Source organism: Sorex fumeus, unplaced genomic scaffold (genome assembly GCF_029834395.1).
Source record: "Sorex fumeus unplaced genomic scaffold, SorFum_2.1 ptg000063l, whole genome shotgun sequence".
NCBI classification, from domain to species: Eukaryota; Metazoa; Chordata; class Mammalia; order Eulipotyphla; family Soricidae; genus Sorex; species Sorex fumeus.
Window position 1 is genome coordinate 64,233,315 of NW_026606120.1, and position 26,864 is coordinate 64,260,178.

General features: G+C 43.2%; 1 protein-coding gene across 1 annotated transcript; it reads left to right on the forward strand.

The window, feature by feature from the left end:
* The first annotated feature begins 711 nt into the window (after positions 1–711).
* On the forward strand, positions 712–26,864 carry MMD (monocyte to macrophage differentiation associated). Its single transcript, XM_056127352.1, has 7 exons — positions 712–1,017; positions 8,512–8,593; positions 13,134–13,294; positions 16,037–16,111; positions 18,193–18,294; positions 20,098–20,167; positions 26,009–26,864. Exons 1-7 carry the CDS (start codon positions 992–994, stop codon positions 26,207–26,209), a joined length of 717 nt encoding a protein of 238 aa, XP_055983327.1. The 5' UTR covers positions 712–991; the 3' UTR covers positions 26,210–26,864.

Consider the following 26,864-nt stretch of genomic DNA (forward strand, 5'->3'; position numbering starts at 1 on the left):
CATTACGCGTTCATTTATTTCTCAGATCCTCATTTCCACCAAGCCTTTTCGTTTGGAGTTAGCGATAGTACCTTGCTTCAAGTCCACCCTGGGTTTATCTGATAGCTACTTGAGTTAAACACGTGCACATACACACAGGTACATGATATTTCCTCCTGCTTGTAATTTTCATCATACAAGAGTGATGCAGATGTAGATGCCTTCGTGACTTCTTCCAACTCTCTCAGCAACAGACTCATGGAAGGTTCGTAAATCTGCCCTGGGGCTTCTCACTGTAGCCTACCTAGAGCTTCCTCAACATGCTGAAAAAATAAACGGAGGGATAAAACAGTCCACGATGAAGAAGAAATGACTCACTCAGAGCCAGGACCAGAAGGCAGAGAGGAATCTGATTGCTGCTTCACAATCACCTGATGGTTCTGGGGGCTCAACCTGCTCCACCGTGCACCTTCCTCTTGCTCTCCCCCGCCGCCCCTTCTCGCCCCAACTGTACCCCGCAAAACCCCAGCAGCCAGCCCCCGCAGCTAGCCTGGCGTAGCCCCTTGGCCCCGCCCCCGGACGGAGGCCCCGCCCCTCGGCCGGGCCCCTGAGGGATGAATGGCAGCGTGGCCGCCGCGCCGCTCGGGGCCCTGATTGGCCGGCGGGCCGGGTGACGCGCCGGCGGCCGCGGGAGCACGCAGGCGGGCGGAGCGGAGGGGGGCGGAGCCGGGCTGCGGGGCGGGGCGCGGGCGCCCGGGGGCGGAGGAGCCGGGAGGCGGGAGGCGGGAGGCGCCGGGGCCGTTTAAGCGGTCTCCCTCCCGCCCCCAGCCGCCCGGTCTGGCTCCGGCCCTGTCGCGACCCCCGTGCTGGCCCACTCGAGTCGTGCCCCGCCGAGCGGTCCGCGGGGCACGCGGGCGGCCTCCCGAGCAGCCCCAGCCCATGAGGGCCGCGCGCCCGGCCGCTGGCGCTGACGAGACGGAGCTCCCGGCCCCCGAGGAGGAGCGGAGGATCAATGCGGTTCAAGAATCGATTCCAGCGGTGAGCGGGATGGCGCCCCCCGGCCCGCCGTCCACGCCGGGAGCGGGCCCCGGTGCCTGCCTCCGCCCGCGTGGCTCCCGGGCTTCCCCACCTGGATCCATCCTCCCCTCCGGTGGCTCCCGCGCCCTGGCCGGGGACCAGCTCCCCGGGGATTCCCCGCCCTGGCGGCCCGGGGATCCCTCGGCCCGCCCCGATCACCCCCCACCCGCAGCGCTCCGCCCCCGCCCACCCTGATGGACCCCCCTCCCCTCGGACCCTGGACCCTCCCTGCCCCCCGGAGGCGGGGGGTCCTCTGCTCCCTCGGCTTCTCACCCCGACTCCTGCCTGGCACTGCTCATCCTCTCATCGCCCGATCCCCGAGGCGCAGGCGTCTCCCGGCACCCTCGCCCCTGGCCTGATCCCCCACCCACCCAGCTCTCAGCCCCAGAATGTGTTTGGGGAGAGGTGGCGAGGGGGGCGGAGGGGCACCCCAGGCGTGCAGCACTGGGGCCGAGGAGCTGCTGCTGCGCCCTGCAGTTTGCTGTGCCGTAAAGTGGGGGTGCTGGGCGGTTGGGGTGTTTCGTGCGTGGCCCCAGCCAGCAGGGAAACTGAGGACTTCCCCCCTCCCCTCCCTGCTGCTCCAGCCTTTGCTTGACCAGGTCCCCGGGGAGGGGGAGGGTCCGGATTCTCGGGGCTCCGAGTCCCACAGGGGCGATGCTGTTTCGGGCCCGAGTCGGGAGGGGGACCCTGGAGCCGGGTGTGTGTGGGGGTGCTGAGATAGTGCAGTTGGGGGATGAGGAGGCACCCAGGCGGCACCGCTTGCAGCCTGGCTGGGTGCTGGAGAGATGGTGGAGGAGGCCCCGACCCAAAATCCCGGGCCACCCCGGGATCTTGGAGGCCGGCCCGCGTTCGGGAGCAAACTGTGAGCCCCTTTTTTGGTTTGTTTGCGTACATTCTTACCCATTGAAGTGGGTGAAAGTTCAGCCCCCCCCCCCCCTTCCTGTACCGACTCTCCATCCATCCCTTTGTCTGGATGGGGCAGCCACCCCTATGCCCAGTGCCCAGTCTGGCCAGTTTCGTGCGTGCGGTGACAGGCAGCGCTTAAGAGGACAAAAAGGGATGAATGCGTGACACCCTTCCCCGGAGTTCATCGCTGAGTGTTCGGGCACTGCCATAGTTTATGTCCCATCTCAAAGTGCACTTTTTTTTTTTAATGTGTGTGTGTGTGGGGGGAGGGGTGGTGCTGGTCACTTCAACTGAGTGTTCTCTCTCTGCGCCCCCCTCCTCCGTTAAACGTTGATCTCATTTCTTCCCTCGACCCAAAGAGAAAGCAGCCAGAATTGTTGAGGAGGAGTCCCCGCGGACTGAGCAATCAGAAGGGAGATATGGAGTAACTTCTGATTTGTGATCAGCACTTAAGAGTGCTGTGAATGCGTGATTCTAGCCCCCACCCCACCCAGCAGCAAGAACGCGGTGCTCCCCAAAGGCGAAAAGGAACTGCTCCAGTTCTGGCCTGAGACCCCAGTTCTGGCCTGAGACTCAGAGAGAGAGAGAGAGCGTACAGCCTGGGGGGCCCGGGGGGCAGCGAGGAATGCAACATGCACCCCTTGCAAAGGCCTGTGCCTCGTGCACGTGGCTTGTTTGATCTGGTTTTACTTCTCTGCACATCTGTGCTCTTCCTGTTTTCAGAGAAGAGTGGTAAAAATAATGTGAAATTACCCGTCCTTATTTGATTATGAGTTTGTTTTTTCCTGTTATTTAATGACATTTTTTTTTTTCAGGAAAGAAACACAAAAGTCAGTGTTCTTATTCATCACATTGATATTAAAATAGTGTTAAAGGAAGTTTTAAAAATATTTTAGAGGGTCTTAGCTGGTTGATCTACTTGGAGGTGGGGGAGCTCTAATCTCTCCAGTCGTGATTATCACAGTAATGATGTGGTTTTGCACTCTGTGCTGATGGAAGTGGCAAGAATAAGCATTTTCCTTTGGTGGGAGTCCTGTGGTGGACTGCACAGTTTTTGCCTGTGGCTGTACAATATCAGTGGCTATCTCAAACCTACCCTGGTTTTGTATTTTTTCCATGAAAATCGCGTGATTCTGTTACTTCTTGATTCTCTTTTATAGACTAGATTTTGAAGAACTTATTTCTGGGGGTCAATTTGAATGTAGAAATAAAACCTGCAAATAAAAAGTAAAATAACAAGGTCCTGGTTTTTTTTTTGTTTTGTTTTTTTGTTTTTTTGTGGCCCACACACTGAAAGGTTATGCCTCTAACACCACAGTCTGTTCTACCACTTTGGAGCATGCAAGGTAGCTACAGGTCAAAAAAAAAAAAAAAAAAACAACAACTGTCAGAGGGCTGGAGGGAGGGACCTTCCACCTTTGAGTACCGTACCGAATGCTGCTTCTCCTGATATATTCCTCAGGATTTAATTGTAGTGGACCAGAGTTTGTAGCTCTGCCTGAATTATGAGAAAACCTGAACACCTTGCCGGTGTATTCATAATGGAAACTTGGCAGATGTTGTGGCTTTGGCTCAATTTCCGGAGTTCTGCCATTTCTGTGGAGGAAGGCTGGAAGGAAACAGCCCACGCTCTGGGAGGAGGACTCTGCACAGATGACTTCAAAGCTTAGCATGAACAAAATTCTCCTGGGAGAGAAATACTGAATTTTAGTCTTCTCTTCACATGGGCATCTATCTCCCGACAGCAGCCACACATACTTACACACAGAGAGCCATCTCTTCATCCTAAGAAGTCCACCTGACTGATAAAATAACAGCTAACATACCAAATGTCTTTCCTGTACCAGGGTATTGTCTGAGTCTTGATAAAGTACCTGGTACAGGAGAGTGACTGAGGAATCTACTGATAGATTCCACTGTAGCCCTGGAACTCGTCAAATTGCATCCCTTTTTATAGAGGAGCAAGTAGGGTTAGAGGATGAAAGACTTTAATCTCACCGCAAGGAGGGCCAGAACCAGCCTCTCTCCTCTCTGTCATCCCAAAGCTTCCCTGAGAATAGCCCAGAGCCCGCATGTCTTGTATCTTCTCTGTAACTTTCTCCCACCTTAGAACCGAGAATCCTAGGACAAAAGGTGCTCCTTTCTTTTCCTGCCCCAGTTGCCTGCCTGACCACTGGGGTAACTTCAAAACTGAATATGATGTAAAGCTTTAGGAAGTCTTCTCAGACGGGAGCACTGAGTGTTTGGGAAGAGGTAGGCTCCTCCTCTGTGTTTTCTCTCTGATTTAATGATAACCATTGCCCACACTTGTGACAATAGATTCATTGCTTGAACATCACGCTCCAGCATGGGAGCTCACCAGGTGCTGTGTACGATGATGCGGAAGGGGGAGAGTTTTCTCTTCATGAGACTCAGGGTTCTTTTGGCCCAAAGGCTCCCGGTTTGCCTTGCTGCAGATTTCCAGTGAAACTGAAAGAACTCTGAGAAATCTCTTGATAGAGATAAACAGTTAGCAGGAGGTAGCCTGTCTGCTGCCCTTTGGTCATTATTCATTCGTTACTCCTTATTCATTAAGCTCTAGCAGGAATCTCTGTCTTATGCCTAGGCTTGGGAATGAAAGGATGTGTACCATGGCCTTTAATGCAGAGTTCACGTTACAGTGGGGGGAAAGAGGAAATAAAATGTGGTAAAAGTCCGATTCTTAACTGATGGAGCCCAGGGCTCTGGTGGCTGGATAAAGACACTATAAATAGGAAGGACCATCAAGAAAACCTCTGAGGAGGGAAAGCTGCTGAGCTTGCAGGACAGAGAACAAAGTCATTCTGGAGAAGAATGGTCTGGAGGAAGGAACAGATGCAAATGCCCTGTGGCAGATAGAACCCCAGCTGGGTTGGGGGGTGGGGAGCAGCAGTTGGGAAGCTGGAAGGAGGTGGAATTGATAGAGAGTGTGACCTAAGGAAGATAGGACAAAGAGGCAGCCAAAATAATGAAAACCAAGGGCCAAGGCCTAGGTACCACTTTGGGAAGCCAGAAACAAGTATTTTTTTACCTGGAAGCTAGAGTGCTCTGACCACACAGGTGCTGTATAAAGAAAAGCGTCTTCAGGCTAGCATGGACCCATTAAGATAAACAGCCTGTTTGCAGACCACAGATGTCATCATTTCTATTAACCTGTGTCCTGTCCTGTAAGATCTGTGGAACTCTAGAGGGTTGAACTCTTGGATTCTGTTCTGAAGGTAGCTTTGAGAACAGGGCCTCTGGAGGATGAGCAACAGGCAAGGGAGCCTGGGATTTGATCTGAGGTCTCTGGTCTGCTGGGGGGTTGCAGGTCTACTTTAGGCTACATTTTAAATGTTTTCAGCCTGCCCCAAACCTCTCTGGGTCCCCACTCTTAGCTGTTCATTCTTTGCTTGATTTATTTATTTATTTGGGGGAGGCAAACCCAACAGTGCTTGGGACTTTCTCCTGGCTCTGCACTCGGGGATCATTCGTAGCAAAGTTCAGGGGACCCTAGTCAGGGATTGAAACTGGGTTGGTCACGTGCTAGGCAAGCTCCCTACCCACCACGGTATCTCTTCAGCCCCAAAATGATGTCTTGGAGAGGAGGAAGACACAAGAGGATAGGTTAACTGGGTAAGAAGGAAGAGGGAGAGCATTGAAAAGGGGGAGTGAGGAGATGAGTCTATAAACCCTGCTGAATCAATGGCTTTATGAAGTATGGTATCTATCCCCAGGGCCAAAGCACCTTTCTTCTAAAACAAAACAAAATAAAAAAGCTCTGGAAGCATGTTGGATCCTTTCTGGCCCTGGGTAACCTTTCTGGTGACTTCTCCTTAGGTAAAGGTGTCTTTCATAAATGGGAGCTGTTTCCTGAACACTTTTCTCATCCTTTGGGGGGGAAAGAGAATAGTTTCTGTGTGGAGGAGTTGATTTGCATTTTACATCTGCTTTTTAACTTAAATCTTAGGAGCGATTTTATTTATTTATTTATTTATTTATTTTTTCAGAAAGCTCTGTTGGAGGCAGGATCTTAGCCTGTCAGGTCAGAGAATAAATGGAGAATTTGCATTGTAATTTTCCCAGCAGAGCACTGTGCTGCCTCTCAGGAGTGCCTCCCCGCCTACCCGCTCCTGAAGCAGTCAACTCCAAGCAGAGGGGGGCTCCCTCTCCCTTATTAGCCGAGACTGCCTCATCCATAAGGAGAGACCCTCTTTAGTCTGTTTTCCGGGTGGTCTATTTTCCTACACATCTGAGTTGTTTTTTTTTTTTTAAGCTGAGCTTTTCCAGGTGGGTAGACAGAACTGTCACACATATGGCCATCCAGCCTCTTTGCTTTTAGGAGAAAATGTAAAAGTTATCCCGGTTGCTGTGTAATGGCTTGACTATTTTTAGATTGGGCTGCCAGAGATATAAATTGCTATTTTAGTCTGCAGCCTGGTGGTGGGTATACTAACCCGACTTACTGCACCCTGCATAGAACACTGTCAATTTAATCTGTCCTCAACCATCTTGGGACTGTGCTCTTTGCCCCTTAAAATTCCTAATAGGGCAAGCTACTTATAACGCGGTTGTTATGTCTCATGGTAATGATGTGGTAGATCCTTGAATGCTTGGGACGCTTTGAAAGCATTCTTCCCAAGAGTGTAATTATTTTCTTTTTTACTAATAAGAGCTGTATAGCAACACTTGCATCCCTTAGGAAATTAGTAAAATTATTTAAAGGATTTAAAGGATTATCAGGGGAGAAAAGATTTATTTATCTGTGTTCAAGAATAGCTTGGATAAATTCTAACACTGTTAACTGACTATTTCTCTTCAACAGTTCTCAGTTCTTCTGGCGAATTCTACTTATTTAGTGCATATTTTATATAGTTAGGTAGGTAAGGAGCTAGCTCCTTGGTGCTCCAAATAAAACACCTTCATTGTTTCAAACTCATTCCCCAGTGGATTATCTACCTGAGCTCTCTGTATTGGGTTAATGGGGAAATGCCAGTTTATTTCTGTTTACTTATTTGATCATCTTTGTTCAAAGAGAATATACTAGCTAGTCTTATAATTGCAGGCTAACAGTATAGAGTGACTTGTTTTAGCCAGTTATCTTTTGGGGGGGAGGTGGAGTTGTGTGCCTTACAAACCTCTGTGCTCAGGGATTGTTCCTGGCAGTGCTCAGGAGCACCATGTGGTACTCAGGATTGAACCTGGGCCTCTTGCATGCAAAGCATGTGCTCAGCCTCGTGAGCTCTCTCTGGCTCTTGTCTTGACCGGTTCATGACAACCTGACTACAATTTTGTTCAACTTCGCATTGTTTTTTTCATCATATCAATTTAATGAGGTTTCACTAGTGGCAAATAAGGAAATCTCCCCCATTACTTAACCTGCAAAAGTAAAGGACAATTCATGGTTCCCAGCCTGTTGATATCTTGCAGGCTTCAAGCAGGAAACCAGTGTGGGCTTGTGGATCGTCAAGGCTCTTGTCTCTGCCTTGTTTCTCTGCCTATGCTGCTTTCAGGCATCTGCCTTATTTTATTTATTTATTCACTTTTTAAAAAAATGACTTCCAGAGTTGTCTTGCTTCTTTCTTCTAGAGAACAGACAGGTTAAACCAAAACCCCTCATAAGCCCTTGCTCATGGGGTTTGACGGGGACCTTCCCCACACACCAAAAGCAGGGGGTGCTTCTTGTCCCTTAGGATATTTTGTATAAGTCTGCTTTTCACTGAGTTGCTGATTGCTTTGTTAGCCCAAAGGGAAGTGTGAAATATGGGCTTACATCTTCAGTAGCTTTTCATATTAAGATATGCACACACATTGTCAGTTCCTCTAGATTTTATAACCAGAGTGTTGAATATTTGTTATTTATTTGGTATTTGAAGCAAGCTCATTCAGTTCAGGAAAAACAGGCGAAAATGAACCTCGTAATTCAGGTGGCTTAGAGGCAGCCAGATATCATTTATTTAAGCTGTCTGTTGCTAGATCAGGTAATACAATATAGGGAAACTAGTTGAACGCACATACTAATCAAGAGACACAGGGTTTAAGGATCTGTGCATTAAAAAAAAAAAAAGGATCGGTGCATGTAAAACTTTACAAATTTTGAGAGGAAAAAACTGAGAAACTTTTAAAGGCAATGTATCCCAATTCGTGTAGTGATAGTCACATCTGTAAAGTTTAGAAAAACTCCCCCTCTACCCCCTTTGTTTTCTGTTAAGATTTGGCTGTGCATTGAAAAATTTTTTATTGCCGTGTGGACTAGCAGTTGAACGTGTAGGGTAGATATGGTTTTAGTTTACTCTTGACTGGTAGGTTTTTCTTGTGAAAGAATACTTAATCCACTAAACTAGGACATTTGTTTTATGACCTTTGCAGTTGTCTCAGTTTACACCAATTGAAGAGTTTTTGGTTTTGTTTTCCGGAACTAGGTATTACCATAGTCACCTCTTTATTGAACCACCCCTGGCAGGCTTCCTCCCCTTCTCCCCCCACCCTCCCAACCCCTGTTGTTCTTCAGACTTTGGACTCTGCTCACTTGAGAGCTTTTTGTTTCCACAGGTTCATGAACCACCGGGCTCCAGCCAATGGCCGCTACAAACCAACTTGTTATGAACATGCTGCTAATTGTTACACACATGCAGTAAGTATGAGTTACCTGCCTTTCCCACCCTTCTCAGCGGGTACTCTGAGGGAGCAGAGCCAGTCACCTTGCAGGGCTAGTGTGGTCGCCCATCTCTGTGAGCTCACCTCCCAGGGGATCTGGGTTGGTCATGTTATCAGGAAGTGTGAGCTTGTGGACCCCTGACAGCTATAACCTCCAGTCATCCCTGGTTCATCCCTTTCTCCATCAGGACCCTCTTTTAAAAAATAAGAGTAGGGGGTTCCCGAGAGCACTCAGCGTGACCATATGTATGGTATAATAGGGATAGAACTCGGGTTAGATGTACGAAGACAAGTGCCCTACCCACTTTACTATTGCTTCAGCCCATGAACTAAATTTTTGACAACAAGGTTGTGTTTATTTGTCAAAGAAAGTTCACTAGCTGTTGACTAGCGGTGCTTGGGGGCTGCTCCCAGTGCGGTGCCCAAAGATGAAGGCACTGTTTGGTACTGGGGGTTCAACCTGGAGTTCCCATATGCCCAGCTTATGCTCCAGTCCTTTATGCTATCTCCCTGCCCATTTTTTAATTTCTAAACTAAGTGATCCTTCAAAACAAGTGGCTATGCCCTTTCCACTCTCATAGAGCCCTTTATTTAGCAGAGCAGATGTTGTTCCATATTGAAGAAAGTGCTAATTTGGTTCCTAAGTTCTTAATTTTTTTTCACCCTTATAAGAGCAAATATTCTTTAAGAGAAACTTAGAAAATACTGAAAAATAAGCAGGAAAAAGCTACTCAGATCATTAACGCTCATGTGCTGTGTTTGATGTCTGGCATTTTGTGCACATGTACCTGTTTATAGTTCCCCATTCATGTCATGAGTGGTATTTTCTTGCATCAACATAAAGTATTCTTTGTGATTGTATTATTCCCTTTAGAATTTGTTGTTGATGTTGATATTGCTGTTGGTTCTCAGGGACTGTCAGTGGTACACACCCAATAGTACTGGGAGACACTGTGCTGAGATTAGACCCGGACCTCACTCTGGTCTCTTAGTAACATTTTATATTTTATTTTCTTATAATAATTTTTCTTCTCGGAAAGCCTGGCAAGCTTCTGAGAGTATCCCGCCCGCACAGCAGAGCCTGACAAGCTCCCCGTGGCATATTCGATATGCCAAAAACAGTAACAAGTCTCACAATGGAGACATTACTGGTGCCCACTTGAGCAAATCAATGAACAAGGGGACGACAGTGCTACAGTGCTATAATTATTTTATTTTATTTTATTTTATTTGGCTTTTTGGGTCACACCTGGCGGTGCAAAGGGGTTACTCCTGGCATTGCACTTAGAAATTACTCCTGGCGGTGCTTGGGGGTACCATAGGGGATGCTGGGAGTCAAACCCGGGTCGGCCTCATGCAAGTCAAACACGCTACTTTCTGTACTATCGTTTCAGCCCCTCTTATGATAATTTTAAAGGAGATACCCCTAGCATGCTTGAACCTGATGTGCTTACGGACCACCGGCTACACCTTACAGTGCTCAATGACCCTGGAGGTTAACTGTACCCATGTAATGAGGCCTCTTCTTCTTTCTCCTCTTCCACCACTTTGCTTCCTCTTCTTCCTCCTCCTCTGCCTCTTCCTCTTTTTTTCCTCCTCTGCTTTTTCCTCCTCTTTTTTCTCCTCTTCCTAGTCCATCTCCTCCTTCTCTTTGACTTCCTTTTCCTCTTCCTCCTCTTTCCTCTCTTCCATGTTGGGGATTTAGGTGGGGGCCCTGTGCATGCCAAGCCATGCTCTCCAGCCCTTTGAACAATCCCCAACACTTTTTTTTTTTTTTCTTTTCGGGTCACACCTGGCGATGCACAGGGGTTACTCCTGGCTTTGCACTCAGGAATCACTCCTGGCAGTGCTCAGGGGACCATATGGGATGCTGGAATCGAACCCGGGTCGGCCGCGTGCAAGGCAAACGCCCTGCTCGCCGTGCTATTGCTCCAGCCCTCTTCCAAATATACCCCAAATTAATTTGTTTTTGGTAGATTTTGATTCTTTTATAATAGAACAGTGCCGTTTGGTCATTACTTAGGATAAGTCAAGCTTGATAAACCATCTCTTTTATATATTGTAATCAGATATTACTTAATAATGCAGAAACACCCTCATTTATCACTGACAGTTCTTTTTTTCCTTCAGTGCTAAAAATATTCTTATTTAAATAATTAATATGCGGAAATCATGCTAAAATATTTTTCGTTAGGGAAAAATGTGTACCTGTCAGGCCTGTCCTGGATTCCATAAAAGGGTTCAGTATTGAAATTCAGAGTCACTTCTAGTGGACAGTCTCTCTGGACCCATGGCATAGATTCTGAGGACAGGGAAGGTTTACTGGTCTCTTGACAGGGGTCTTTGCCGTAACAGCTGTTTCTGCCATAAGAACTGGGAGTGAGTTTAATAATTGCACTACAGCATCAGAATGTTTAAAATGTACAGCCTACAATTTGATTTTATTCTGTAGTTGCTTAGTATCCTTTTTTTAAATTCTTTATTAAATTTTTGATTAATTTAGCAGAGCCTAAAGTAAAATTACTTGTAAGTAAACAACTGTGAGGGTCAGGGATTGTAGCTCAGTTGTAGAGCACATGTGTTGCGTGTGTGAGAACCTGTGTTAAGATTTGGATATCAGTACTATAAATACTTGAATCACAGTTGTTGTTTTTTTGCTTTTGGGCCTTACCCAACTGTGATGGGGCTTAATCCTGGCTTAATCACTCCTGATGGGGCGCTGGAAGTTAAACCCAGGTTCGCTGTGTGAAAGTACCTTACTCACTGTACTGTCTCCCTTCAATCACAATTTTTGTGGCTTATTTCTATCATTGCTCCAATCTCCATCCATTATTTTTTCAATATACCACTTACAAAAACACTGATGAAAATTCTAGGGAAAAGTACCTTGATAAGCTTTATACCACTGATCAGTAAGAACAGCAAATGAAGTGTTGATTGCTTAGTATCATGTTGGTGATTTAAATGAATTCTCAAATCTGAGAATCATATTTGCTTGAGATAGACCCAAATCATCCCAGGATTTATCTTTTCTTGATAGATTACAGGGACGTTTGCACAAGCCAAAAAAAGAAAAAACTGTAAAAATCCCCATGTTAATTTTTTAGAACAGAAAATGCATCTTCTTAAATTATATTCCTAACTTGGATTTCAGAGACCAGTAAGATTTCTGAAACAAAGCACTTTTGTCATCATTTCATTAAAGAACATGTTTCACTTTCACATAAAAAGAAAAAAAACTAGAACTTAGATAATTTCAAAATAATATTATGAAAATCTTAATGTCCTTAATTTTTTTCTTTTGACCTGTGGAAGCATGAGCGTTTGGAAATTCAGTGTTATCTAAGGAGATTTAATATTCTGTTGCAAGAGGGTGAAAGTAGGCATTAGGAAGGGGAAAAAAATGATTGCTCAAGTTTGCTTTCTTTGCTCGGTATGCTTATTCTAACATTGGTATGGTTTATTTCTCCAAGGATGTGCTACGGAATGTTTCTTAGTGAAAGTTGCTGATAGAAGACATTGACTTTTTTTTTTGGACTATAAAAAAAAAGATACAGGAAAGCAAAATTCTATTACTCTGGTATATTAAAATTCTTTGCATATGAGGGAGTCAACTCTCTTTGCTTACTTGAAAGCTGCTATTAGAATTGAAATATCTAAGAGAGAGAGAGAGAGAGAGAGAGAGAGAGAGAGAGAGAGAGAGAGAACCCTGTTCATTCTACAGTAGTTCCCAAATCAACAGATTGTATATATCTGAACAATTGATTTGGCGGGGCAGGGTGCATTGTGTATGTGTGTGTCTGGAGAGAGGGAAAGGGGCTTGGGGGAAGGTGTCCATTGTAAAATTTACTGTTTAATCAGACACCCTTGCCATGCTATTGGGATTTCAGTGACTTCCGGGGGAAACAGGAAGGAATATTTTAAAACCAAAATTTTCTGGGGAAATCTGAGACACTGCTTGGCATATGAATGTTTTAAGTTCCTACTCTAAAGTGAAAGCACATGAAAGAATCGGATTGGCTGTGTTTTAATTTAATATATCAGGGTAGAGCACATTTCTTTTGTGACTCTTGAGTAAAGTTGCATCCTTCTCGCCAGGGGTTGTCCCAGTGATGGACAGCATTTCTGTGAACAGCAGGACCTGTGTGCAGTGCTGAAACTGACAACTTGGTGTGACTCTTGTTATATACTTGTCTTGCCCAGGAAAGGCAAATGCTTCAAATTATATTTCCTAAAGACAAGGGAGATGGCACAAAGGGCTGGGCTGTGTGCTTTGCCTGTGGAAGGCCCAGCTTTGGTCCCCCAGCCTGGTCCTCTAATAGCACTGCCAAGTGTGTCCCCCCAGTAGCCCTCCCCCCGCCTCCAAAAAAAAAAAAAGAAACCTAAAGTACAAATAAACGATCTTTCTAAAATGGGCCTTAGTGCACTTGTGTTTGTCCACCTGTCTCTCTGTCTCTAACAATGGACTCCATGCAGTAAGACCCAGGCTATGTGCTTTTGTGTCCCTTTCCCCTCAGTTCCTCATTGTTCCGGCCATTGTGGGCAGCGCCCTCCTCCATCGGCTATCTGACGACTGCTGGGAGAAGATAACAGCATGGATCTACGGCATGGGCCTCTGTGCCCTCTTCATCGTCTCCACAGTATTTCACATTATATCCTGGAAAAAGAGTCACCTCAGGTACCATGGACGGCACGCTCTTTTCAGCAGATGGGAGTAGCTGACTCAAGTCAGCCTCCTACAGTGGCCTGTTTTCAGCTGCTGAAGTGGGAGGAGACATTTCTCCTCCTCTCTTTGCTGCAATGCTACCCCACTATTGGGAAATTTTCTCTGGACCTGGCAGAGTTTGGGGACCCCCGCAAGTGTACCTAAGGGCGCATGCTTTTGCTGAGAAATCTCAAGCAAAATAACACTGCTGTCCCCAGGACGTAGAGTTTACAATCCAGAGGCCTGTGCCTCAGAGCTGTCAGGTTGCTATTAGCACCTTCCTGCAAGTGACAGCTGTTGTGTAGTGACAGGACTCAGCATTCAGACATCAAGTCCAGCCCTACCACTTACCCTTAGGTAAGTCACTTGACCCGATTGCAGCCTCAGTTTCTTCATCAGCGAAGTGAGAGTAATAATGTCTGACTCACAGGGTGATTGCAAAAGGCGGACGAGATAATGCATGTGAAAATGACTTGAAAATTATGAAAACTGAAGGACTGATATAACAAGGTCTCCGCCACAGCCAGGCTTCAGGGTCTTACTTGGTTCAGCTTTCAGATCTGGGTTCTGTACATCCATTCAAATAAGAGTCACATGCTCTCGCTGCTGTCAGCTGCCAGGCACTTTCCAAGCCATACCATGGACCTCTGTCTCCCAATGAAAAGGCCGTAAGAGCTCTCCTCATCCGAGGGAAGGCTTATTTGGATGTGAAGGGAGCAGCACACCATTTAGTTTTTTTTTATGGAATGGATTCTGCACAATCCAAAGGAGTGGAATTTATTCTCCTTAAAAGTAGATTCAGAGCAGACAGAGTAATTTAAAATAATTTGAGCACCACTCTCCTGGGCGCAAGCACAGTCAGGTCTGCTGAGCAAGGCGGAATAGCTCCAGGAATATCCCCTGGGCTCCCTGAAGACTGCTCGACTTGCTCCCTTCCCTGCTCCTGCAAGGAAAAAAATTGTTTTGACTGGGATGTAGCTCACTTGTAGAGCACATGCCTGGCATGTGTGAGACCTTGGGTTTAATCTCCAGCACTAACTCAGATAGATTTTATATATATACATATGTGTATATGTATATATGTGTGTATACCTATGATACATATATTTAACAGTAAGCCTTTAGATTTAGCATAACCCTTAACTATTCAATCTGATATTTAAAAGACATGCTTTATCTAAGAGTAGCATTATAGATTTACAAGACGATTATTACTCTTTCACATACAGAATCAGAGTTTTAGAGTTGGAAGTATCCTTAAGGGTCATCTGATTCCATATGCCTTGATTTCCACCTGGGGAAACTGAGGCTCAGAGACGGGGCCTAAGTTTGTTTATAACAGCAGAATTTGATGATCCCAGGATCTCTGACTCCAGACCTGTGCTTTTGCCCGCTCCCTTGCTTTGCCATTCTGCTTGTAGTTTGCAGTTTGCTACCTGTGCCTATAAAATGACAGTTCCCAGGATTAAAATAAAACCAGAGCATTGAATCACAAGGGCATTCTGGGACACACAGGAGCCTCAAAAGTACCTGTCCTGCGCCTAAAACCACGCTGTCATGGAATCTAGAGACCAGGGCACTTCATTATCTTCTTGGCACAATCTAACACTGTGGTTGGCTGGGCTGACTTGGCTTGGATTTCTAGATTTCTGAATCAATAAAGAGTTGTAGCCTACTTCAGTAAGCAGGTCCTCTTTGCCAGGGGCTGGGGAAGAAGATGTAATAGAAACCAGATTCTCTGGAGCCTCGAAATAGCCCTGCTAGAATCATAAGCCACGTGTGGGTTTTTGCTCTGCATTACATTAAAAAAAAAAGTATTCAAGTTTAGCCTTAATTTAGTAAGAGAATGCAGGAAATGAATACTATTTAAAGTACCTACTACATCCTAGGGGCTGGGCTATGTACATGGACCAGATGACCTTATTTACAACTTACACATATTCTTGTGATAGTTATGTCATTTCTGTTTACCTGTGAGGAAAGTAAGCTACCTATGGAAAAGAGGCCGGAGGATCACATATACAATCACACGTCGAATTTTCTCTGCTGTAACAGTCTAGGAAGCTGACTTTAAAAAGGTCTCAGACCTAGCTAGGAATCATAATATTCCCTCCAACCTGTATTCTATTTTCTAATCCCTTTAAATAGGAATCTTCCAGACTGGAGTCCGTGATAAGAGTTTATGAGTTCTCAGGACAATTTTGCTAGGCACTCAACTTAGAGAAGCATTTCATCCAGTGTTTGCTTTTTAGAATTATGGCATTACTTCTGCTACTTAACTATAATACATGACAACCCTCAGTAAGTCTAAAACATCTTCGGCCTGGCTTTGATCAACTCATGTGTGTGTGTGTGTGTGTGTGTGTGTGTGTGTGTGTGTGTGTGTGTATGTGTGTAGAGTGGGTGGGCAGGGGTACAGATGTCAGAGCAGAGAGGCAACAAGAGACAGATTCTAATACGTGTTCTCCACCAAATCTAGTCTGCAACTCCTTGGACACTGAGAATTGATTCGAACCGATGTGGTGCATATTTTAGTACTTTGGATTTATCTTAGCCCTTTCATGCATATTCTTTAAAAAAAAAAAAAGCTGTATATTTAGGCCAAGTTGTAACTGCCTTGAGAAAGTAGAACAAAAATGGAAATTGCAACATAGCTGAGTGATAACCCATACTTTCAGTTCTGAAACTCTGACTTGTTTTTCTCCCCCCAACTAGAACAGTGGAGCATTGTTTTCACATGTGTGACAGAATGGTCATCTATTTCTTCATTGCTGCTTCTTATGCTCCATGGTAAGACAATCTTTCTATTTTTGAAGATACTGTGTTTATGATTAGAATTCCCCAGTTCTTACTTCCCCTCTTCTTCCTGACACTGCCCCATGAATATAATCCTCCCTTTACTCCAGTACACATAAATCTCTATATCCCTGCACCCTCCAACATGCGTGCATACACACACACACACACACACGTTTCATCTATTTGGGTCAGATTGTAGATTTGAGGAATATTGCTGTTAAATATATTAAGGAAGAGATGGCTAAAAGATTGTTACTCAGAATTCAGATTGTTCCAGAAATGCTAAGAGCCTGCATGTCGTAGCACATACACTTGTGAAATCTGTCACCTTTGCCTTCCTTCTTCCTCTGTGTGTCTGCTGCTGTTCCAAGTATTACAGCATCTCATTGTTTAAGCAGAAGTGCCGAAAATAGGTGTGAGGCGTGCAAGCTTTTAATTTGTGCTATTTGTCTTTCACAGTGCACAGTAGCTACTAGAAAAACAGTACATTCCTCATTTATTTAGTTATATGAGTAACAAAACTAGTCAAATAGCTATTTTAAAACACCTAGTGAGGGGGAAGGATGGGGAAGAATAATACTCTGTTTCATTGATCTTCTTATGCTTTTGGTATGTATCAGATATAATTTTTTGTTTTGAAACCCATAATTAAGGAAATATTTCTTTTCCTTTCTTTCCTTTCTTTTAAAGGTCCAGTTTTAAACCCTCAGAAATTTGTATTATGCCATCGACAGCTATCGTCATTAGAAACAGTCAGCCTCCAGATTCTGACTAATACAGCATCCCTCATTCAAAAGAAACCTAATTATCTGTCAGAGTGAAAAGTGCTGTCTGCCTCCAGCACTTATTCCTGAGTTATAAGTCTGCATGTATCGAAGCAAGAACACTTAAAGGATTTTGTGAAGTCTACCTCAATTTTTAATAAGTAAATAAAAAATTATGAATGTAGGCTGAGGAATCAAATATCAGTGAGCAATTTATATATCATCAATATACAGGTGATAGCTTTTCCATGTGGAAATACTAATATTGTAGTAAGAGCCAATCAGGACAGTTTTTCTCTGTATTTTATTCTTCACATAAAATTAGTACAAATGAATTTGCAGAGGGCTGGAGCGATAGCACAGCGGGTAGGGCATTTGCCTTGCATGCAGCCAACATGGCCAACCCGAGTTCGATTCCCCTGCCCCTCTTGGAGAGCCCGGCAAGCTGCCCAGAGTATCTCGCCCGCACGGCAAAGCCTGGCAAGCTCCCTGTGACATATTTGATATGCCAAGCACAGTAACAAGTCTCACAATGTTACTGGGCCCGCTCGAGCAAATCGATGAACAACAGGAGGACAGTGATACAGTGACAGTGAGTTTGCAGGATCTTAAAATTTAGGCTTCACAAAAGCCCATGGTTAGGGTCTAACAAAACTTCTCCCCAGAAGCCCAGAAGTTGGCCGAGTGCTTTCCAAGATTGAAAATTGTGAGGCAGAGAGTTCAGACCCATTACTACCTGTGTGTGCCGAGGCTGTTCCAATTACCCTCTGCGAGGGGCACAAAATGTCTCCCATAACATGTTGGTCTAATCTTCTCATGTTATTTCTTGGCAGAAAGATTGAGACTAGAGGTCCTTGGTCTGGGTACTAGGTATCTTTTATGGTCAGGTCACCCCAGTTTGCGATTTTGTTCAGAGTTCTTACTAAGCTGTGATAGGAATCTACTTATAATTCAAGATCGGAAAGCAAGCAAGCAGCCTCATCTGCGGTCTACTTAAAGAAGAAAATGTAGGTGTCACAAATGTACTGGGACTCATTCTACATGCTTCCCTCTAGCTGGTTCTATTTTAGAACCACAGTAGAATGAATCCTAAATCTTAAAGGTCAACTGACAATTTTATCTTTAATTTTTACACCAAATATCGCCATAGGATATTGAAATTGCAGCACAATGAGGTGTAGCCTCTCTTCCTGGTCTAATCTTAGGAACTCATTTTCCCTGCTTTTCGGTTTCTAGAGGAAAACTCAGGTTTTATGAATTCCCTTCATTTATCACTTCTATTCTTTTTTGTCATGTTTACATTTTTAGGTTAAATCTCCGTGAACTTGGACCCTTGGCATCTCATATGCGTTGGTTTATCTGGCTCATGGCAGCTGGAGGAACCATTTATGTATTTCTCTACCATGAAAAGTAAGAGAAAATAATTTCTGTTTGATGTTAGCTGTCTAAATTTTGTATCTATGTTACAACACAATTTATGTTTCCCTCTAAAATAGTAGAAATACATAAATAGACTATCTATTGTTTGAACAAATCTTCAAAACCATCTGGCATTCTTTACTGGGAGACAAATTTCTGTGGAAAGAAATGAGTGGCAAGTGGCCAGTTTGAGAACAAGGTAGACTCACAGTTGGGCCTCATTCATATCCTCAGGCAGAAAAATAGCTTTACTCTCTGGATGTAGTCATCACATGAGAAAAATCACTGCTTTTTTAAAGATTCTGTGAAAATTGTAGCTCATGGATATTAAACAACCCATGTACTACTAATTTAGAATGGATCTTGAAGATGCTCAAAACTGCGATTCCAGGAGAAAAACAATGTCTGGAAAGGCATCTAGTCCCTAAATATTCTAATTATGGGCACATTAAAAAGAACATTATTCATAAATCATAGCCAAACCCATAAAGCAAGATAAAAACAAACTCTGTTGAAATTTATATTTCAGTTTGAGAGGAGACCTTCAGAGTCACCTGGTCCAGCTTCATGCTTAGAAAAGGAGAACATTTATCAGATTAGTGACTCATCTACGAAGATGAGCCTGGAGTGCTAGTTCTTTTTCTGTGTTTCTTTTCACTCTTTCATATGCTTGAAATTCACAGCCATTAAGATGATTGCTTTGGATACTGTTTATTAGTTTCTTTATTGTGGTTAGCAGAATGGCCCTCAAAATTGAATATAATTTGTGTTTTACACAACATACTAAATTATTTACCTTTATCAGGAGAATATGGGTCTCTCTGACTTTGAAATTCATTCAGAATCACTTTTGAACATAATTAGCAATTTCTGAGTGGTGTTCATACAGTAAACAGAAATGCAAGGGAGTTTATGTCTTGGGCTTAAATTCCTAATTGATACTGGAGTGAAATAAGGCAGCTAGCCTTTCTCTGACTGTAAACCTTCTGGTATAAACCAAATCTACAAACCCGTTCTTTCCTTTCTCCTGATATGATTTCTTCATCATGTTACTGGTGCCCGCTCGAGAAAATTTATGAACAGTGGGAGGACATTGCTACAGTGCTACAGATTTTGATTATAAAACACTACAAATTACATATGTGTCACCCTGGGCCATTCAGTTTGGCACTTATTAGGGAGAATGTACTTAAATCATACCAAGAGACTATTGGAAGTTTTGCAGATCCACACATAGATAAAACTTGGCCCCTGCCTCGAGGAACTTAAGGACCTGGTACAAATAGGCAGAATGTGAGTTGAATTGTAATATAGTGTGTTTCTAAGTATATCCAGAAGTTTTATAGCCTAGTCTCGCAAACAGGAATTTGTGCAGATGCAGAAAAGTAAATAGAGTCAAACAAAAATACAGGCCCTTTATTACTTAGAGCCCTTTGGTGCTGATAATACTAGGTGCTGAGCTACTTCCTTGTCCATCCTTATAATTTCCATTTCTTGTAGCTGTGTATTACAATGATAGTGAAGGAGAAAATGAATGGTGGATTGAGTTCAACAATGTCTTTTTAGCAGAAAACATTTCTAGGTAGCATTTGGACTTTGTTGCCTTATAAGTCTGTAAAGAAATGCTAGTTCATTGCTAACTCATTTGCTAGAGGCCAATGTTTCCTACTGAGAAAATGCATTTCTTTTGAATAGTGAAGAGTTTACATTTCCTTTTCAAAAGAAGGAAAGAAAACCTGTTATGGAAAGGGTGCACTGCTGTAAAAATAAATTAACTGCATTTCTGTCCTACAGGTATAAGGTGGTTGAGCTCTTTTTCTATCTCACAATGGGGTTTTCGCCAGCCCTGGTGGTGACATCAATGGTAAGGAGTAGCTATATAATTTTATTTCACGCAATTTCCTTGTGAATCAACAGAATACTTCACGACCACTATAAATACATAGCTTTTCACCATAAGAGGAATGCTGCCTATTATACAAAAAAAATTTTTTAACATATGTATATTATATATATATTTGCATGCGTATAGTTTAAACATAATCCCATTTCTCACTGGGAGAAAGTTGAAAGGGGATGGGGGTGGGGGGGCGAAGAATATTAATGGTGTGATGCTTGAATTCATAATGAAGGGTGACATACATGTCATACCTAGTATTTTATAACCAAGAGACAGGAAAAAATGGGTTTGTGAGTTTGGTTTCTATTAGAAGGCCTGGATTAGAAGGGGAAAAGGATAGCTGCCTTACTTGGTGGTAGTGGTGTGTGTGTGTGTGTGTGTGTGTGTCTGTGTGTGTGTGTGTGTGTGTGTGCCTTAAAGACCAAATTAGGCAGTTTGGTCCATCAATAGAATATAAATAGCAGTACTAACACCTTGTACTAGCTATTCTCTGTAGTTTGATAAAGCTCTATATTTAGATGTGTTTCTTTCTATGTAGAAATCTTTTGTATTCTCTTCTACCCATGCACCCACATCCCCTTTCAACTTTCTCCCGGTGAGGTATGGGATTACGTGGAAGTGGGTATTTCTTCTTGCGAATTCTTAGTGTCTTAGACCTGAATGCATGGGAAGGGGTAAATTTTGAAGTGTGATATAAGGGGTATAATTTAAATTACCAGCCTCTGAAATCTTCAGAATTAGAAGGACCTTAAAAGATTGTTTAGTTCAACCTTTTATTCTATTTTTCTGATTCTTTCACCCTTATTTTTCTTTCACTTGCTTGTAAGTCATATTACTGCAAAAGAAATACCTTTTTTGTTTGTTTGTTTGTTTGTTTTGTTTTGTAAAATATCTTACTTGAAAATGTCTTGAGGAACTTTCAAGGATAGAAATGTACCATCACTTGTAAGCAGTTATTAGGAAATTTCTGTTGATCTGAAATAAATATTTTTACATCTGCATGATTCCACACAACTGGCTACTTGTGTCTTTAGCTTGGTTACTTGTGTCTTTAGCTTGTATATTCCATTGCCTTGTACTCTACACTTTTAGGGTGCTAGAAGTTACATGTGTTTAGTTTGAACTCTCCTCTCAGCATACAATGGTCAGAAGAACTACATGATCATTTCACTCCTGAGTTCTTAGGCATGTTAGAAAAATATCATTCCACTGTACATAGTCTTGTCCAGGTTACAAAAATATAAAAGTTTAGGGAGTTGTAAGTTGATGTTTTTTTTTCCAGAAGAAATGTCTTGAGAATGTAACAAATATGTCTCTTTGAGAAATGAGCCTCATGAAGCTTTTAATAGCTACCTAGCCCCCAAATATATGTAGTTCAGTTGATAAAGATAAGAGTAGGGAGATGGAGATAAGTTAATAACTCCAGTGAGAAAATCTGCCTGAAAGACCATGTAGGGCAGTTCAGGACACCCAGTATAAACAAGGTTGTGTAGATACATTAGTGATCATTAGAATAAAACTTCAAGCCAATTCCACTGGGTATCATAAGAGCAGGTTTGTCTAGTACATTTACTAACCTAAATCTTTAATTGGCATTTTCATAAGAAGTAAAATAGCAGGTGACTAATGTTGGCAACCAGGCAGGATAATCCTCACACTTAACACCATAGAACTTAGTATCAAGCAGGAAAATGCAACTCATATTAAATAATAGACTATAATAAAGTTTTATCATATCTTTGTTTAGAGAAAGTGAGGCTATTCTGGGAGCACATGTTAGATGTACCAGAGGAAGTTATCTTAAGTAAATGCAGAAAATCTGGTAGAAGCCAAGAGTAAGTTGGAATGATGGATGTGGTACAGGTAATTCTTTGTTTAGAGAAAGTGAGGCTATTCTGGGAGCACATGTTAGATGTACCAGAGGAAGTTATCTTAAGTAAATGCAGAAAATCTGGTAGAAGCCAAGAGTAAGTTGGAATGATGGATGTGGTACAGGTAATTCAATAGGAAGGAAGCCCTGAGGACGAAGAGGCACTGGTGTCTCTGAAGAATTGAAAATAGTTCATTGTTTGTTACACAGGTATTAATACTGATTCAAGCTTGCATCAGTGCATGATGGATTATTTTCTAGGTAGTGCAAATCTTGTGAGATGCCTTATGGAAATTACACAAAGACAACTTCAAAAAAAAGAACCTCATAATCTACCTCAACTAATAAAATGTAGCTGTGAACTAATGCCTCACAGCTTTAATCCTGGTCTTCAAATGGGTAAAACATATTCATCTGCCATAAAGAATGATAAAACTAGGAGAAGTACATCAAATAACCCAACTTGCGTGTGTGTTGGGAGGGGGTGGAGCATGGGGACCAGAGAGGGTGAGAGAAAGACAGACAAACAGACAAACTTTACAGGAATATGATTTTTAAAGGAAGAGAAACCAAAAGATCAGCTTCCAACTCACCCTGTTTTCTGCTTGGGAACATGTTGCAAACTCCAAGAAAAGGAAGTAGAGGCATGAACTGGAGAGGTAGTACGGTGGGTAAGGCACTTGCCTTGTACACTGCTGACCTGGAGTCAGTCCTTGGAAACTGATTAGGATTCCCAGAGTACTGATAGGATGGTCTCTGAGCACTGCTAGGTGCCACCCATTTAAGAGGGAAGGAAGGGAGGGAGTTAAGGGAGTAGGAAGGGAGGGAGGGGAAGAAGGTTTTACCCAATGGAAATGGAAGCATATTATATTCACAAAGATTTGTAAAACATAAGTGTGAGTTTTATTCATAATTGCTTCACAGTAGAGCAGAATTGGAAAACGGGGTCAGAGCAATAGTACAGTGGGTAAGTAGGGTGCTTGCCTTGCACATGGCTGATCCAGGTTCCCCTGACACCCGATATGGTCCCTTGAGCCTCACCAAGAGTGATCCCTGAGTGAATAATCAGGAACAAGCCCTGAGCACCACCACATATGGGCCCTCCAAAACAAACATAAAATTGAAAAACAGTAGATTGTTTATCAGCAGAATACCCAGTAGTAGGAATGAATATCTAATATGCACAAGCATAGGAAAAAAAATTCAAAACCCGATTGAACAAAATAGGAAGACACAAGGAGCCAGAGTGATAATAGAGTAGGTAGGGCACTTGCCTTGCACCTACAAACCTGAGTTCAATCCCCAGCACTCCTGTGGTCCACTGAGCACCACCAGGAGTGATCTCTTAGTGCAGAGCTAAAGGTAAGTCCTGAGCATCACCGGGTGTGGCCCATAAAACAAAGAGGGAAGGAAAGGGAGTAAGCCAGACACAAAACTATAGAGTGTATTTCCATTTATATGTAGTTTGAGAACAGATAGTGGTGATGACAATAAAAACTTGGTTGCCTTAGTGGAATGGGGTGTTTGGATAATTCTGTATTTTGATAGAAAGGGATGGGTAATACAGGTATCAAAACTTACACTGTCTACTTAGATCTATGCATTAAACTGTGCATATCTATGCATTAAACTCTAAATTAATATTCAGGGTTGTGATTGTTGTTGTTTTGTTGATTGGTTCATTGGTTTTGGGGCCACAGCCAGCTGTGTTCAGGGCTTAATCCTGACTCCGCTCAGGGATCACTCTGGGCTCAGGGGACTACGGGGATTCTCCAGCACTGACCTTCATTTTCCCTTCCAGCCCATACTCAGTTCAGATCCTGATTATGGCCCTTATAAGCTGTGTGGCGTTGGGTAAACTATGAAACCTCTCTGTGTTTTAGTAATAAATCTAATTTAGAGTGGCAGAGATTAAGTGAGTTAAGCACTTGGGAGTGCTTCATATACATAGTTTCCCAATAATGAGATTGATAAAGAAGAAAATAGCGTTTGTTTTAAAATTACTTTTATTCTGTGAAAGTTGATACGACAAACGTGGAGTATTAAGCAATTATCTATTAACCAAGTGGTTGTTAAAACCAACCTGCTTGCTTGGTCGAGCTCTTGCTTATTGTTTCAGCACAATGAAGGAAAGATAATAATTTGGGGGAACAGTAACCAGGTATATGACTTTGTTTAGGCAACTTCATTTCTCTACTGTTTCCAAACAAGGAGGTTGTGTTAGGTGAGGGATTTTTAACATGTGGAAGGCCTTTTTGTGTGTGTGTAGGGAATGGGTGATTTGTTTTATTTCCACAGTAGGACTAAGGCTCTCATCACACTCTCAAACTGACACACTGATTCCAAGATAGTAAGAGGGACTAAAGAGAAAACTATTATCGGTCCATTTGAATTGGTTCCCTCCCCAACTTTGGATCCTATAAAAACTCAGGGGACTTCCTTAAACTTTGAAGATTCTCGTCCCTGGCCCCAGATCCTCATAGCTAGTTCTTTCTCACCCATGGTCATCTTTTGCTGATGTTGCTTTGGCCCTTTAATATAAAAAGGTTTATATTAAACCTTTTTCCTAAGCTCCCTGATGAGCTTTTCCATGGGGGCCTGCTGTACAGCCATTAGCACCCAGGCATGTGGTAGGACACCTGTACCTCAGCATCGACTAGAAATTTACTCACCCTATAGAACCTGAGACATCTTTATTCCAAACAAGGAGGTTGTGTTAGGTGAGGGATGGGACTGGAATGGAAGGGACTGATGTATTCCTTCACCAGCTTCCAATCTATGCACTGCCTTTCTTTTCTCTTTTCCTCTCATTCATACACCCAGTTATGCATCTGGGCTAGATATTTGGGTTGTTGTTGTTTGGAGGGGAGGTAGGAGAGCAGTGTTTGGACTATACCCAGAAGTGCTCAGGGTTTACTCCTCTGTGCTTAGGGATTACTCCTGGCAGTGCCAGGGATTCAACTGGGTTCAGCCATGTTCAAGGCAAGTACCTTAACCACAAGCACCTTAACCCCTGAACTATCTCTCAAGCTTCTGGGAAACTAAGTCTTTGAAAAGCAACAATAGCCCCAAAATTCTCCTTTATGTGGTAGAATACAGATAACTGTTACTTTCCAACTCAACCAAGAGATGCCCAGACTCAGACAAAAACAACCCAGCACTTGGGGCTGGAGCGATAGTACAGTGGGTAGGGCATTTGCCTTGCACACGGTTGACCTGGGTTTGATTCCCAACATCCCATGTGGTCCCCCGAACACCGCCAGGAGTTATTCCTGAGTGCAGAGCCAGGAGTAACCCGTGAACATTGCTGGGTATGACCTAAAAAAGAGAAAAAAAAAAACCGGCCTCATCCAGAAGATACAGACTGAGATGATACTCCACGATCTCTGATCACAACCGCTGCTCGCTGTCCTTTTCCTGTTACAGCCCTCAGGAAGCTGAATGGCTCACACAAAGCAAGGGAGGTCCCAGAAAAGCTAACCGTGTTTGAGCAATCAGTCAACAAGAGGCAGAAAAATTCAGGCAGAGATGTGAATTATAAATGCAGCGGTGTGGGCGTGCCTCGTTGGGGAAGAAAGCCTTTAAAGGGGAAGATGAAAGCCAGGGATTGCACTTTATTGAAATGAACTGTCCTGTCCGGATGTGATCGTAGTCTGCTCAGACATGCTGAAGCAGAGCAGACTGGCTGCTTTCATCTGGGACCTGTAACCTGACTGCCTGGTCAAATCAGGCCAGTACAGCCGAAGGTAACCCAAGGAGAAAGAGACTGTTCAATTGAGTTCATATTTACAGAGCAGAATTCTGTCCTTGCTGAGCCACTTATTTTCTAGAAAACCTGGAAGCTTAGGAGGGGATTGCAATACCTCTCTTAGTTTGTCACATCAGAATAACATCAAAACTTCTTTTTTGTTTTGTTTCTTTTCCTCTTTTGACAGAATAACACCGATGGACTTTACGAACTTGCCTTTGGGGGCTTAATTTATTGCGTGGGAGTTGTGTTCTTCAAGAGTGATGGCATCATTCCATTTGCCCATGCCATCTGGCACCTGTTTGTGGCCACGGCAGCTGCGGTGCATTACTATGCCATTTGGAAATATCTTTACCGAAGTCCTGCAGATTTTATGCGACATTTATGACCAATTTGTACTAGGTCTCCAAACCAGTATTATTTTAATTATGGCACTTGGGAGTCGGGTAAGACCTGAACATTGCACAGAGGGAAAAAAAAAAAAGAAGATACTGCACTGACTTTATCTTTATATCTTTTGACTATATTTACTGTGAAAGTCTAAAAGCTGTGTTCTGGAATTCTTCCCCTCACAGCAGATAAATAAGGTAGTGAATTAATTCTTCATTCCATTCCACTATCATGAAGGACTCTGCATAGACTTGGCCAACTGATGTTTACAAACCCGGATTTTGTATTTTCATTTTACAGATTTTACTACATGATTTTTCTAAATTACTAGGGCAGGTTGTAAAAGTCAGTGCAATTACCAAGCTTCCTTTTTAAGAGAAATTGTTTCTATCACTTTTCCCATCAGCTATGTAAAGAATCATGAACAGAACTTACACTACCTTTACCATGTTTCATCTTGGCATAACATGGTTATTTTTTAAATAGAAACTTTAGTTTTTGTAAATTTTTAAGAAATATTTCATTGAAGTGCATCTCTGCAGTTCCTCATTCATGTGAATTTTTGCAGAAAATTTTCAACATTCCACAAACAAACATTATACCTCTTCTGGTCGTTTTATTAAGCATGGAGAGAAATTGCCAATTTTTAAAAA